Below are 12,086 nucleotides of genomic sequence, written 5' to 3'. Positions count from 1 at the left end.
AGCCGGCCAGCCAGCGAGCCAACGAGCGAGCGAGCCAGCGAGCGGCCACTTTTTTGGGGGTCGGCGAGCGACGTTTTTTGGGGCTCCGCAGGAGGGAAAGGATGCGCGGGTCGTTTTGAGCGCGGGTCGTTTTGATCGCGTTGTAATTGTGCTTTTTTTTTTTTTTTTTTTTTTTTTCCTCCCGCGCGCGCGCGGCTTATATAAACGGCTTTTGGCGTCAAGTTGTTTAGGAGACGCTCGCGGAGTTGCATGCGGATTAGCTCCCGTCACAACTCATTGCTGCTCCAGCCCGCAGGACAAGTGTCGGCCGCGTGTGTCTGCGCGTGTGTATGCGTGTGTATGCGTGTGTGTCCGCGTGTGTGTGTGCGTGTGTGAGCGAGTGAGTGAGTGTGTGGCTTTTTTTTTTTTTTTTTTTTTCTCCCTTTCCTCCTTCCTCCCCTTTTTTCCCCTGCTTCCTCCTCCTCCTCCTCCTCGCGCGCGGGGCTTAATGATGGAGAGGATAAGAAAGGAGATGATATTGATGGAGAGGGGTCTGCAGAGCCCCGTGGCGGGGAAGCGGCTCTCGGACGCGGCTGGGAATAACTCGGTGCTGGAGGCCCTGGAGAACTCCCCGCACAGCGGCCGGCTGAGTCCGAGGATCACCTCCGCCTCGCTCCATGGCGGCCTGGGCGACATTCCCGCCAAAGGCAAGTTTGAAATCGACAGCCTGTTCGGGGGCCACCACGGCGGCGAGAACGCGTCCGCGGCGGACATCTCGTCCTCGGACGGCAGGAAGAAGATGAGCCTGTACGCCGACGCGTCGCAGGACTCGGACATGAACAGCGACGTGGAGGTGGGCTGCCCGGCGCACCGCTCGCCGAGCCAGCACAAGGAGAACAACAAAGGTATTTCGGGGGCTTTTCTACGAACGTGACGTCACCGTTTCCCCTATATGTTTCCCCGCACCCGAAACACCATCGCGGCGCGTTTTATCACGGGGGGCGCTCCCGCTGCCCGTGACGCCGCGTTGTGGCTCCGCTGTCATCTATTATCTTAACCGTGGTCGCACGTGGTCATTTATTGCTATTATGTAACAGGGTGGAATTAACCCCCCAAAAAATAATAAATTTGCCGCTAAAATGAACAAGAAAAACTACGTGTTATCTAAACCGTGGTCGCACGTGGTCATTTATTGCTATTATGTAACAGGGTGGAATTAACCCCCCAAAAAATAATAAATTTGCCGCTAAAATGAACGACAAGAAAAACTATGTGTGATCTTAAACGTGGTCGCACGTGGTCATTTATCGCTATTATGTAACAGGGCGGAATAAAAACAATTGCGGCTGAAATTAACGACGAGACAAACTATTTGTTATTGTGACGTCAACGTGAAGCCAGATAGTGTCCCCCCCCCCTCGCCATGTTTTTTGTTTTATTAGCGGGCTATCAAAAAAAAAAAAATACCCATTACAGGGCCATAAACATGAGCATTATTTCTGGGAGGGCCACAGAAATAAACCAACCACCCCCCACCACCACCACCACCCCCCCCCACCCCACCATTTAGCTCGTGCCTGGTTGTTTTGCAGGGTTTTCAGACGGGGCCAATTCCGGGACCTCCAACGCCGGCTCGACCTCCCTCTCCGGCGTGAACGGCAACTCCATGGGGTCGAACAATTCCAACGCCGACCAGGTGCGGAGGTACCGGACCGCGTTCACCCGGGAGCAGATCGGCAGGCTGGAGAAGGAGTTTTACAGGGAAAACTACGTGTCGAGGCCGAGGAGGTGCGAACTGGCTGCAGCGCTCAACCTCCCCGAGACTACCATCAAGGTACCTTCTTATACCCGCGTGTGTGACAATATTTACAAAAAAAAAAAAAACAATAATTAAAATTAATGTGCGCACGCACGCGCGCGCGCACGCGCGCGTTACGCTTTCCTAATTATTTGAACGCGCAGCAAATACGCGGTTATCTGGTGGGCCCGTAGTGAAACAAACGAAACGGGTCTTGTGACGCGACAGGCCTGGAATTGCTTGGAGCATGATTTATTCTCAGATTTTTAAAAATTATTTATGGTCCCAAAAAAAGAAAACAAAGGAAACGCGCGCGTGCGCCATATGTTTTGAGTGTTGGCCGCGTGCAGGTTCCGAGTAGTCTCCCCCTTTACTCTCTGCAGCGCATTACGCAGAACACATGTAAAGTGTCCGTCATATGCACGGACTTCGGCCTGGCCCCGGAAGTGACCCCCCCCCACCCCTCCACCCACCCCCTCCACCTCTCGCACAGCCTCAACATACAGGCCTTGTTTTGATTGTGTCTACAGGTGTGGTTCCAGAACAGACGGATGAAGGATAAAAGGCAACGTTTGGCGATGTCGTGGCCCCATCCCGCGGACCCCAGCTTCTACACCTACATGATGACGCACGCGGCGGCTACCGGAAGTCTGCCGTACCCTTTCCACTCGCACATGCCTCTGCACTACTACCCGCACGTCGGCGTCACGGCCGCCGCCGCCGCCGCCGCCGCCACGGGCGCCGCCTCGTCCCCTTTCGCCACCTCCATCCGGCCCCTCGACACCTTCCGAGCCCTCTCCCACCCCTACTCCCGACCCGAGCTCCTGTGCAGCTTCAGGCACCCGGGACTCTACCAGTCGCCCGCGGGCCTCAACAGCTCGGCGGCGGCGGCGTCCGCGGCGGCGGCGGCGGCGGCGGCGGCGGCGGCCGTCAGCGCGCCGTCGGCCGCGGGGCCGTGCTCGTGCCTGAGCTGCCACAGCAGCCAGGCGGCCAGCGCGCTGGGCTCCAGGAGCGCGGGCGCCGACTTCACCTGCACGGCGTCGGGGCAAAGGTCCGAGAGCGGCTTCCTGCCTTACTCCGCCGCCGTCCTCAGCAAGACCTCCGTCCCGTCGCCGGACCAGCGGGAAGAGAGCTCGCTTAACAGATAACTCAGACTCTCCCCCCCACCCACCCCCACCCCCCACCCCACCACCCCCCCCTCAGACCACCACACGCCCCACGCCGTGCCCTGCTCCACCCATACCCCACGGGACATGTACAGGCCCCACTTCCGCATCGTCCGGTCCGGTCCGGTCCGGGGGGCTGGCTTCAGGCGGTCAAAATGACGGCTCCGTTTAAAACCGATACTGGTTATGGCGACGGGGGAGCGGAGCTCTCCTGCGGGTCGCCGCGGCTCTTATTTAACTTGTTGCGGCGAGCAGATCGACCTGCCCCCCCCCCCCCCCCGTGGAAGGTGCTGGAAAGCGCTCGTGGCAGCTCCTTAGACGCGTCTGACGTCGACACCGCCCGTGATGCTGTGATGCGGCTCCACTCCTCCTCTCACGTTTTGGATCCTTTTCCTCCTCCGTTGCTTCCCCTCTTCTCCACCCCGCTCCCGGAAGTGAGTCGGCAGACGGCCGGGATGGAGTCGCCTACGACCCTAAACTAACCAGAATGTACCAGAAGCAGATGGAGGATCCGGGTTTGACTCTACTCCCTTCTCCTCCTCCTCCGCCCCCCCCCCTGACCTCCTCTCCTCTCCTCTGTCCAGCCAGCAGCGGCGCCTCCAATCACGTCTATGATAATTATTGGTTTTTTTTGCGCCGCGTCCGCGGTGTCAATCTTTATGTTAATGAGAGGCGCGTGACGAAACGTCGCCGGTCCGGCACCCCAGACGGAGCTCGCACGGGGAAAGTCCCCCCCCCTCCCCGTCCCGAGACCCGCTTGTCGAGCGCTAACAAGCCGCGGAGGGAAGTCATTAAGACGCGCGCGCGGAGGACCCAGAACACGCCGGCGTCCTTGCAGGGCGTCGCGTGCGCGCCGAGGCTGCGTGAAGGGTTCCAAAACAGCACGAGGAGAATAGCAAGAGCCCCTTAAAAAAGCTGTTTTATGCTGTGTGTGTGGGTGGGTGGGGGGGTACCCCGACGTACATCTCCTCTAATATTATTATCATAATTATTATTATTATTATTATTATTATCATAATAATTATTATTATTATTATTATTTTGTTTTTGGGGAATTTCATGGCGGAAGCTCAGCACAGGGGGTGGCGGGGCTGGACGAGCCCATGCCGAGTTGGGCCAGAATGCCGAGCCGTGCAGCGCCGCGCGGAGGAGGACAGGCGGCGCGCGGCCTGGCCCACCTGAACACGTGGTCAAATGTAAATGGTAAAAATAAACACGCCGATTCCGATCAGGACCGGCCCGACCGAGTCCTGGCTGGAGGACTGAAGTAGCGCGGACCCGCCCGCCCTAGCTGCTGGGGGGACGCGGCCTGCTCATTAATGTGGATGGTAGGATTATTTTTTTTTTAAAAAACACTTTCTTTTTATTTTAATTTTATTTTAATTATTTTTTAAATTATGTGACTCGCTGAATGTTTTCGATGTTGAAACACTGGACGCGCGCGCGCGCGAATTGGACCATCAGCTAACTAACCTACAACCCTACGACTGGCCTGTCGACCCACCTCCTCCACCCCCCCCCCCGCCTCCACCCTAACTAACACCCGGCTGCGCCAGTCGGGCTGATCGGGACTGGATTTTTTTGGGGGATGGCAAACTTTTCTTTTTTTTTTACGGGCCACTCAAAAAGCGGGCTTTCAAAGGGCTGACTGATGAACGAGCACTGAAATGAGTAATTAAAACAGCGTCGGCCTTCGTCCCCAAAGGGTCCCTGTGATGACTTGTACATTAGGCTATAACTCTGTATTTAAAATATCGACGGCTGTATTTAAATATTTTAACTTGAGAGGAAAAAAAAATGTGCAATATGAAATGTAAATCATGTTATTTATTGATCGTGTTTGTTCTTGGAAAATAAATAAAAAAAATCTTTACACATCCCCCGCCTCCTCACGTTAATTAGCACAGCTATACACTTGGTACAAATTAATAATAATAATAATAATAATAATTTGTAAAAAAAAAATTAAGAGAAATATTGGGTGTTTTTTTTGCCTGTTATTGTATTGATTATTTTTGTAATTTTAATCTACTTTCATTTAACAATTATATTTGCCGAAACGAAAATTAAAATGGCCCAATTACGGCAACGCCTAAGCGATTACACTCGTTTAAATTAACATAACATAAACAAAATATATACGGAGGCTTATTAATATGTAACCGTTTTTGTAGAATGTAACCAATTTAACAGCGGGCCAAATTAGCTCGACTCTAAACAACGAGGACCGGAGGCGCCGTGACGCCGTGTCCGCGAGGAGACGGCGGCCAGCATTAATTAAGGAGGCGCGCGGGAAACTGCCGGGCATATGAGGCCTGCCATGGCGGGTCACTCCGGCCCTATCATTTACCATTACTCCTACATTACCTCTAAATGATACGAGCTGATAGTGTGCTTAATTGCGGTTGGTTAAAATATAGCCGGCGCCAGAGTGGCCCCGGGGGACCGCCGGGTCCGTCCCCCGTTACAGGAGCGGGATTAGGGCCGCCGCGGATACGGCGCGTGATGTATCACCGTGTTTCCTCGCGCTTTTAGTCCCAAAGCCGGGGGTTGCAGCCCCGCACAACAAAGGCAAGGCAGGGAGACAGATGGAGGCGCGGAGAGGAGACGACAAGAGGCCACGAAAACACGATTAGCTCGCCCTCCATCCTCGCGTGCGGAACAGCAAAAAAAAAAAACAAAAAAAAAAAGATCAGCCGCGCGTGCCCGTACCGTCGCAGGGTCGAGTCCTGACACGAGAATAAATCTCGGGCCTCGTCTCGTGCGGGGGTTTATATTTTATTTTCTTTTTTTATATATTTGGGCGCTGCTAATAGAAACCCCCAAATTAAACGTCCGCGCGCCGCCGGATAGAAATGCAAAAGATCGATGATGCTGCCCCCACTGTCCAATCGGCCCCTCCTTAATTGGCTGTATTTTCAGGGTAATTGAACCGCTTGTTGTAAATTGGGAGGTTTTATAGAAACGACGCCGAAAAGGCGCGTCCGCTGACATCCATCGCGTCTTTGACATTGATTATCTGATCAGCGCGTGTCACGCCAGCCTCCAATTCTTCATTACACACTGTTTATGAGCTGTTGCGGCGCGAGCCGCTTGTTCGGCGGTGATTGATTGCCTTATTAACGCGTGCTCTTGTAAGTGTGACCGAACTGATTACGATGCATATGTTTAGAATAATGTTTCGTTTAGCTGACTGCGAGTAATGCGGGGTGACAGCTGCTGCGGGAGGACGCACGCGCCCCCAAACACCAACAAACCCCCCCAAACTACGGGGAGCGCGCGGGGCCAAAAAAAAACAAGAAGGGCCCGGAAGGCGGCTCGCGCGCGCGCGCACGCCGGTCCGTTAAGTAAAACGGCTATAAGCGTGATTTTTGTTTTTTTTTTCCGCTCGCGGGCGCAAAATTCCTACGAGCGCGCGGACCGACCGAATTTGCGGGCCCCGCTTGCTCGTTCCGACCTTTCGTCGGCACGTGCAGAAAAAATTACAAATCGAATCGATCGATCAATCGGGTCGCGCGCGCGCGCCAACGAATTGCGGGCCTCGTTTAACTGGCGTCGCGCGCGTTTCTTTCTGCTGCAGGAAAAACAAAAAAACAAAAAAACAAAAAAACCCAAAAACAAAAACTCAAAAACCAAAAAACGTGCGCGAGCGAGAGTCTCTCCCCCCTCCCCCCCTCTCCCCCCACCGCGTCGCGCTCTTAAGAGCATATTGTCCCCGCATCCGCTAAAGTGATATACAAATGACGCACCAGCTGTTGCCTCGTTTGTCTGGCGAGATGCAAATCATTAAAATATCATCCTGCATCACATCACATCGCGCGCGCAACAACAACAAAACAACAACAAAACAACAAAACAAAAGTGTCCCGTTGTCGCCGGCCTACATCCTCGCCGGTGTTAATTTTAAGGTAAATTACAGTTTGCCGGGGGGGGGGGGGGAGCGCGCGGAGCCGCCGCGAGGGGACACGCCGCCGCGTGATGAGCAGATTTATGCCTCCATTATGCTTCTGAGGCAGCAGGCCGCGCGCTCCTCGGCGCGTGTTTGTCTCAAATCATTGCCTCTGTTCGAATGCGACTTTCATATATTACGTGACATTAATCCAACTATAGCTCATTAAGGCAGAATGAAACGGTTAAATTAACTTATCAGCCCATAACGATGATGAATGGGGTATTAATTCCAGCACGAGCTGGGGGGGGGGGGCAATTTGCAACATTTTTTTGCGCGTTTCTCTGATGGCTCTCGAATAACAGTCGGTACAACGGGTCATCCCCCCAATCAATTACCCCACGTAGGCGCGCGAGTCGCTCTCGCGGAGCCTTCTTTCTTCTCCCCATGCATATGTATCGAAACATGCTTTCAATTATCTGCGGAAATTGCTTTCATTGGCGGGAGGACTAATCCCCGATACCCCGGTCCGGTGCAGGGGCTTAAGGTGCTGCAACCTGGACTACTTGGGTTTTTCTCTGCTGCAGAAGTCAATGCAGTCAATAGGGGACATGTTTGTTGAAGTTGCGGCAGGATTTAACTGTTGTTTCCGACGTCCTTAACCATGCTAAACTGCTAATACGCTACTTGAGATAAGGGCACGCGCTTCACAAAAGAAATAAATATTAATAATTATTTTTTTCTTATGTGATTATAGCCAGTGTGTTTTCAAAGCACTTGCACTTCTTGATTTTCTAAGGAACAATGCAGCTCTCCATCTCCTTCTTCTTCTTCTTCTTCTTCTTCTTCTTCTTCTTCTTCTTCTTCTTCTTCTTCTCCTTAACCATGCTAAACTGCAAATACGCTACTTAAGATAACGGCACGCGCTTCACAAAAAAAATAAATATTAATAATATTTTTCTTATGTGATTATAGCCAGTGTGTTTTCAAAGCACTTGCACTTCTTGATTTTCTAAGGAACAATGCAGCTCTCCAACTTCATCTTCTTCTTCTTCTCCTTAACCATGCTAAACTGCAAATACGCTACTTGAGATAAGGGCACGCGCTTCACAAAAAAATAAATATTAATAATCATTTTTTTCTTATGTGATTATAGCCAGTGTGTTTTCAAACCCCTGCACTTCTTGATTTTCTAAGGAACAATGCAGCTCTCCATCTTCTCCATCTTCTTCTCCATCTCCTCCTCCTCCTTCTTCTTCTTCTTCTTCTTCTTCTTCTCCTTAACCATGCTAAACTGCTAATACGCTACTTGAGATAAGGGCACGCGCTTCACAAAAAAATAAATATTAATAATAATATTTTTCTTATGTGATTATAGCCAGTGTGTTTTCAAAGCACTTGCACTTCTTGATTTTCTAAGGAACAATGCAGCTCTCCAACTTCATCTTCTTCTTCTTCTCCTTAACCATGCTAAACTGCAAATACGCTACTTGAGATAAGGGCACGCGCTTCACAAAAAAATAAATATTAATAATCATTTTTTTCTTATGTGATTATAGCCAGTGTGTTTTCAAACCCCTGCACTTCTTGATTTTCTAAGGAACAATGCAGCTCTCCATCTTCTCCATCTTCTTCTCCATCTCCTCCTCCTCCTTCTTCTTCTTCTTCTTCTTCTTCTTCTCCTTAACCATGCTAAACTGCTAATACGCTACTTGAGATAAGGGCACGCGCTTCACAAAAAAATAAATATTAATAATAATATTTTTCTTATGTGATTATAGCCAGTGTGTTTTCAAAGCACTTGCACTTCTTGATTTTCTAAGGAACAATGCAGCTCTCCATCTTCTTCTTCTTCTTCTTCTTCTTCTTCTTCTTCTTCTTCTTCTTCTTCTCCTTCTTCTTCTCCTTAACCATGCTAAACTGCAAATACGCTGCTTAAGATAAGGGCACGCGCTTCACACAAAAAATAATTATTAATAATAATTTTTTCTTATGTGATTATAGCCAGTGTGTTTTCAAAGCACTTGGACTTCTTGATTTTCTGAGGAACAATGCAGCTCTCCATCTCCTCCTCCTCCTTCTCCATCTTCCTCTTCTCCTTCCTCTTCTTCTTCTTCTTCTTCTTTTTTTTTGCAGCCCACTGCAACAGTGCTCACTTTTGAGATTCTCGTGTAGTTTTCTAACTTTATACTTAAAACATCTCTTCAAAGTTTCTGCTGCATCCGAAGCGAATAGTTAATGGTTTAATCTCAAGAAGCATCTATTTTTGGAAGGCATGTTGTGGAATGATCGCGCTACTAATTTTATATCAGAATATTTAAATGTAAATGAAGCCAGAGAGAGCCTTACCGCTCATGATCTGTCCACAGCAGCAGCTGATGAAGTCCAACCCCCCCCCCAAAAAAACCAAACAAAAAAACCAAACAAAAAAAACCCTCAATGAAAATAAATCAGTAAGGAGATTTGCTCAGTCTCTGGTGCTTTACGTCATCCGTTTCTATGGATTCCAATATATAGTCAAGTCAAGTCAAGTCAATTTATTTGTATAGCCCAATACCACAAATTACAAATTTGCCTCAGTGGGCTTTACCGCAACACAACATCCTGAGCTTAGACCCTCCTTGGTTAAAATTCTTAATTACAATTACAATTCTTCGTTACAATTCTTAGTTACAATTACAATTCTTCGTTGCAATTCTTCGTTACAATTACAATTCTTCGTTACAATTCTTCGTTACAATTACAATTCTTCGTTACAATTCTTAATTACAATTACAATTCTTCGTTACAATTCTTAATTACAATTGCAATTCTTCGTTACAATTCTGAATCTTGAGTAGATTTGCACCTTGCCCCAAGCAAAAACTGCATCCCAAGATTCACTTCCCCTTCTCGTTGGGCTCAGTGTAGGGTGTTGCTGGTCCCTCCGGGAACAACAGACGGGATCAGAGTCGTCGCCCCTCACACGGGTGCAGACAGACTAACAATAGAGCGCCAGCCACGACTCTCTGATGGACCAACACATGATGAGAGTCTCAATACTGGGATGAGTCCGGGTCCCAGGATGAGAGATTTCTCATTTCCCATGTTAAACAAGCAAGACCACACTCTGGTGGGCACCACCGTGCACAGGCCCCGCCGGCGTGTCAGTCGAAGGCCGCTTGAGATGAACTCACTTCTAGTAGCACATTGGAAAATAACAAGATCGACGTTTTGGGTTAGTTAGGATAGCCGGGCTTTAGGATTTGACATACTACGTGTACAGGACTTTTGCAATAAGCGCATGCTAACAACACAACAAATATATCTGCCTTATTGACTCATCACTCAAGAAAAGCTTGCAAAACAATGCTAGGGGGGTTTTTTCGAGGCACTGTTGCGCAGAGGATATCTCGCAAGCCCTCCTCAAGGCATTGTGTCCGTAAGGAAAGTGTTGCGAAAGCACAATATGCAGTATAACGCGTCACATTTCTTGTGCATTTATGGTCAGCTTGAGATTTCGACCTTCGCTGTGCGTAGACCACCCTGCGGTGCAGACTGTGGCCTCTGAACCCGGACCTCGCAACATCGCTCGCACTAATTTCATCCAGGGAGAGTACTACTTTTCCCACCCCGTCTTCATCGCGCGGAGAGAATCTGCCGTAGTTTGACTGCAAACTAATTCGTTTTATCAATTTTTTTTTCTCTTTCTCGAATCAGCTAACACTCTTAGAAGAACAGACTTTCAAAGTCTCGGATTTCATCCAAATTTAAATGATCAAATTGCACAAAACTCAGATGCCTGCAGGTTAAGTCCATCACCGAAACAACACGTAAACAGTGATCTCGGCTTTAATGAGCAGGCTGTTGGGCGTAGCGCGAACCACCGACGGCCTGTTGGATGAGAAGCGGTGGCGGATTTAAAAGACGTGGGGTCAGGTGGATTTCCAGTACGAATCGGTGAAAGTTGTAAACATGAATATTTTCCACACAAAAAAGAAGAGTTTTGTTTGTTTTCTTTGGCCTCCGAACTGACCAGATTTGCACCACTGTTGGGAGCAGAGAGCCTAAAACAAGCAGACAAACAAACCAAAAAACCACTAAAAAGGACTATAAATGAAGCGTAATGGGAGGATTGCTGGTTCCAGGGCTTGATATACGTGCGCTGAGAGAGCAAACTGGAAGCAGCGTTTTGTGTTTTATTGATGATTATGTAAGTACCGTGACTGAAACAAATTATCTGCAGGTAAATGAGTTTCTTTATTTTTAGTGTGTTTAGTCGACGCCAAGTCCTCAAGCCATGCAATGGTTCCCTGCTGTGCAGCATGAATGGTCATTACTCCCCCCCCCTCCCCCCCCACAGCCTTTGGAGAGTACATTATTTAATGATGTGTTTGCACCACGGCTGCAGCCGTTCCTGTGAAGGTTGGCTCCGCTGCTGGACCCACGGAGGAGACGGCCCATCGCTGTATTTGAGGTGTTTGATGCTACGGGTTACTTTGGGTGTGGTCTGTCATCTGGACGTCGGTGGGGAAACTCCACGTATCCCCGTTCCCCTTCCCTGGCGTGAGTGAAAAGTGAACTTGGCTTGGCTGATGGGAGGGTGTTTTTTGTTGCCGCAGTGGCCATCTTGGCCTGATAGGTGAGGTGGGGGAAGAACAGCCTTCACCCGTTTGACCCGCTGGATGTCTATAAAGGGCTGGATGGAAAGGGGGCCGGAAGATCGGTGTTGACCAAACGGTCCCATTTAGGATAATTGTGCGGTGACACGAGTCTCGTTGTAATGGATGTAAAAGCGGATGTGAACAACACTGTTTTAAGGGCGGTGTTCTTTCAGAGGCCCGACGCGTGATTTGAAATCGGTTGTACCCCTTTGGGAACCAGCGGTTTCTCAGACCTGGGCCTAAAGTACCGGCATGGACTCTGCAAAAGCTGTTCGTCGGGGGACTGTGTTGCCGTTGTTTTGCTCGTCTGGTGTTTTAGGGGGAATGTAATGAGAGGCCTTCACTGAGCGGCCGCTCAAACGATTTTGCAGTCGGGCGCTGGGGTTGCCAGGCAAACGTCGACGTCACATCCGAATTTATGGGATTCGGTGAAGGATTCGTCATTTGTATAGAGGCTGCACCGGCTGAACGCAGCGTGGGCAAAATGACTTATCCTTGTAGGGGCCCATTCATCTGTCTCCCTTGTTGCATCAGGACTCTTGCTAGATTGCTGCTCCGCAGATAACGAGCAAACTATTTCCAGCCAATGAAACTCAGCTGATTTGCCCATT

At 49.7% G+C, this 12,086-nt stretch overlaps 1 protein-coding gene across 1 annotated transcript; it reads left to right on the top strand.

Moving 5' to 3' along the window:
* The first annotated feature begins 487 nt into the window (after nt 1–487).
* Nucleotides 488–2,925, top strand: evx2 (even-skipped homeobox 2). Its single transcript, XM_056289945.1, has 3 exons — nt 488–884; nt 1,572–1,813; nt 2,308–2,925. The coding sequence occupies exons 1-3, from the start codon at nt 488–490 to the stop codon at nt 2,923–2,925; spliced, it is 1,257 nt and encodes a 418-aa protein (XP_056145920.1).
* The last annotated feature ends 9,161 nt before the right edge of the window (nt 2,926–12,086 follow it).

This window comes from Lampris incognitus, chromosome 11 (assembly GCF_029633865.1).
Source record: "Lampris incognitus isolate fLamInc1 chromosome 11, fLamInc1.hap2, whole genome shotgun sequence".
Taxonomy (NCBI): Eukaryota; Metazoa; Chordata; class Actinopteri; order Lampriformes; family Lampridae; genus Lampris; species Lampris incognitus.
This window is presented reverse-complemented; position numbering and strand designations above follow the sequence as displayed.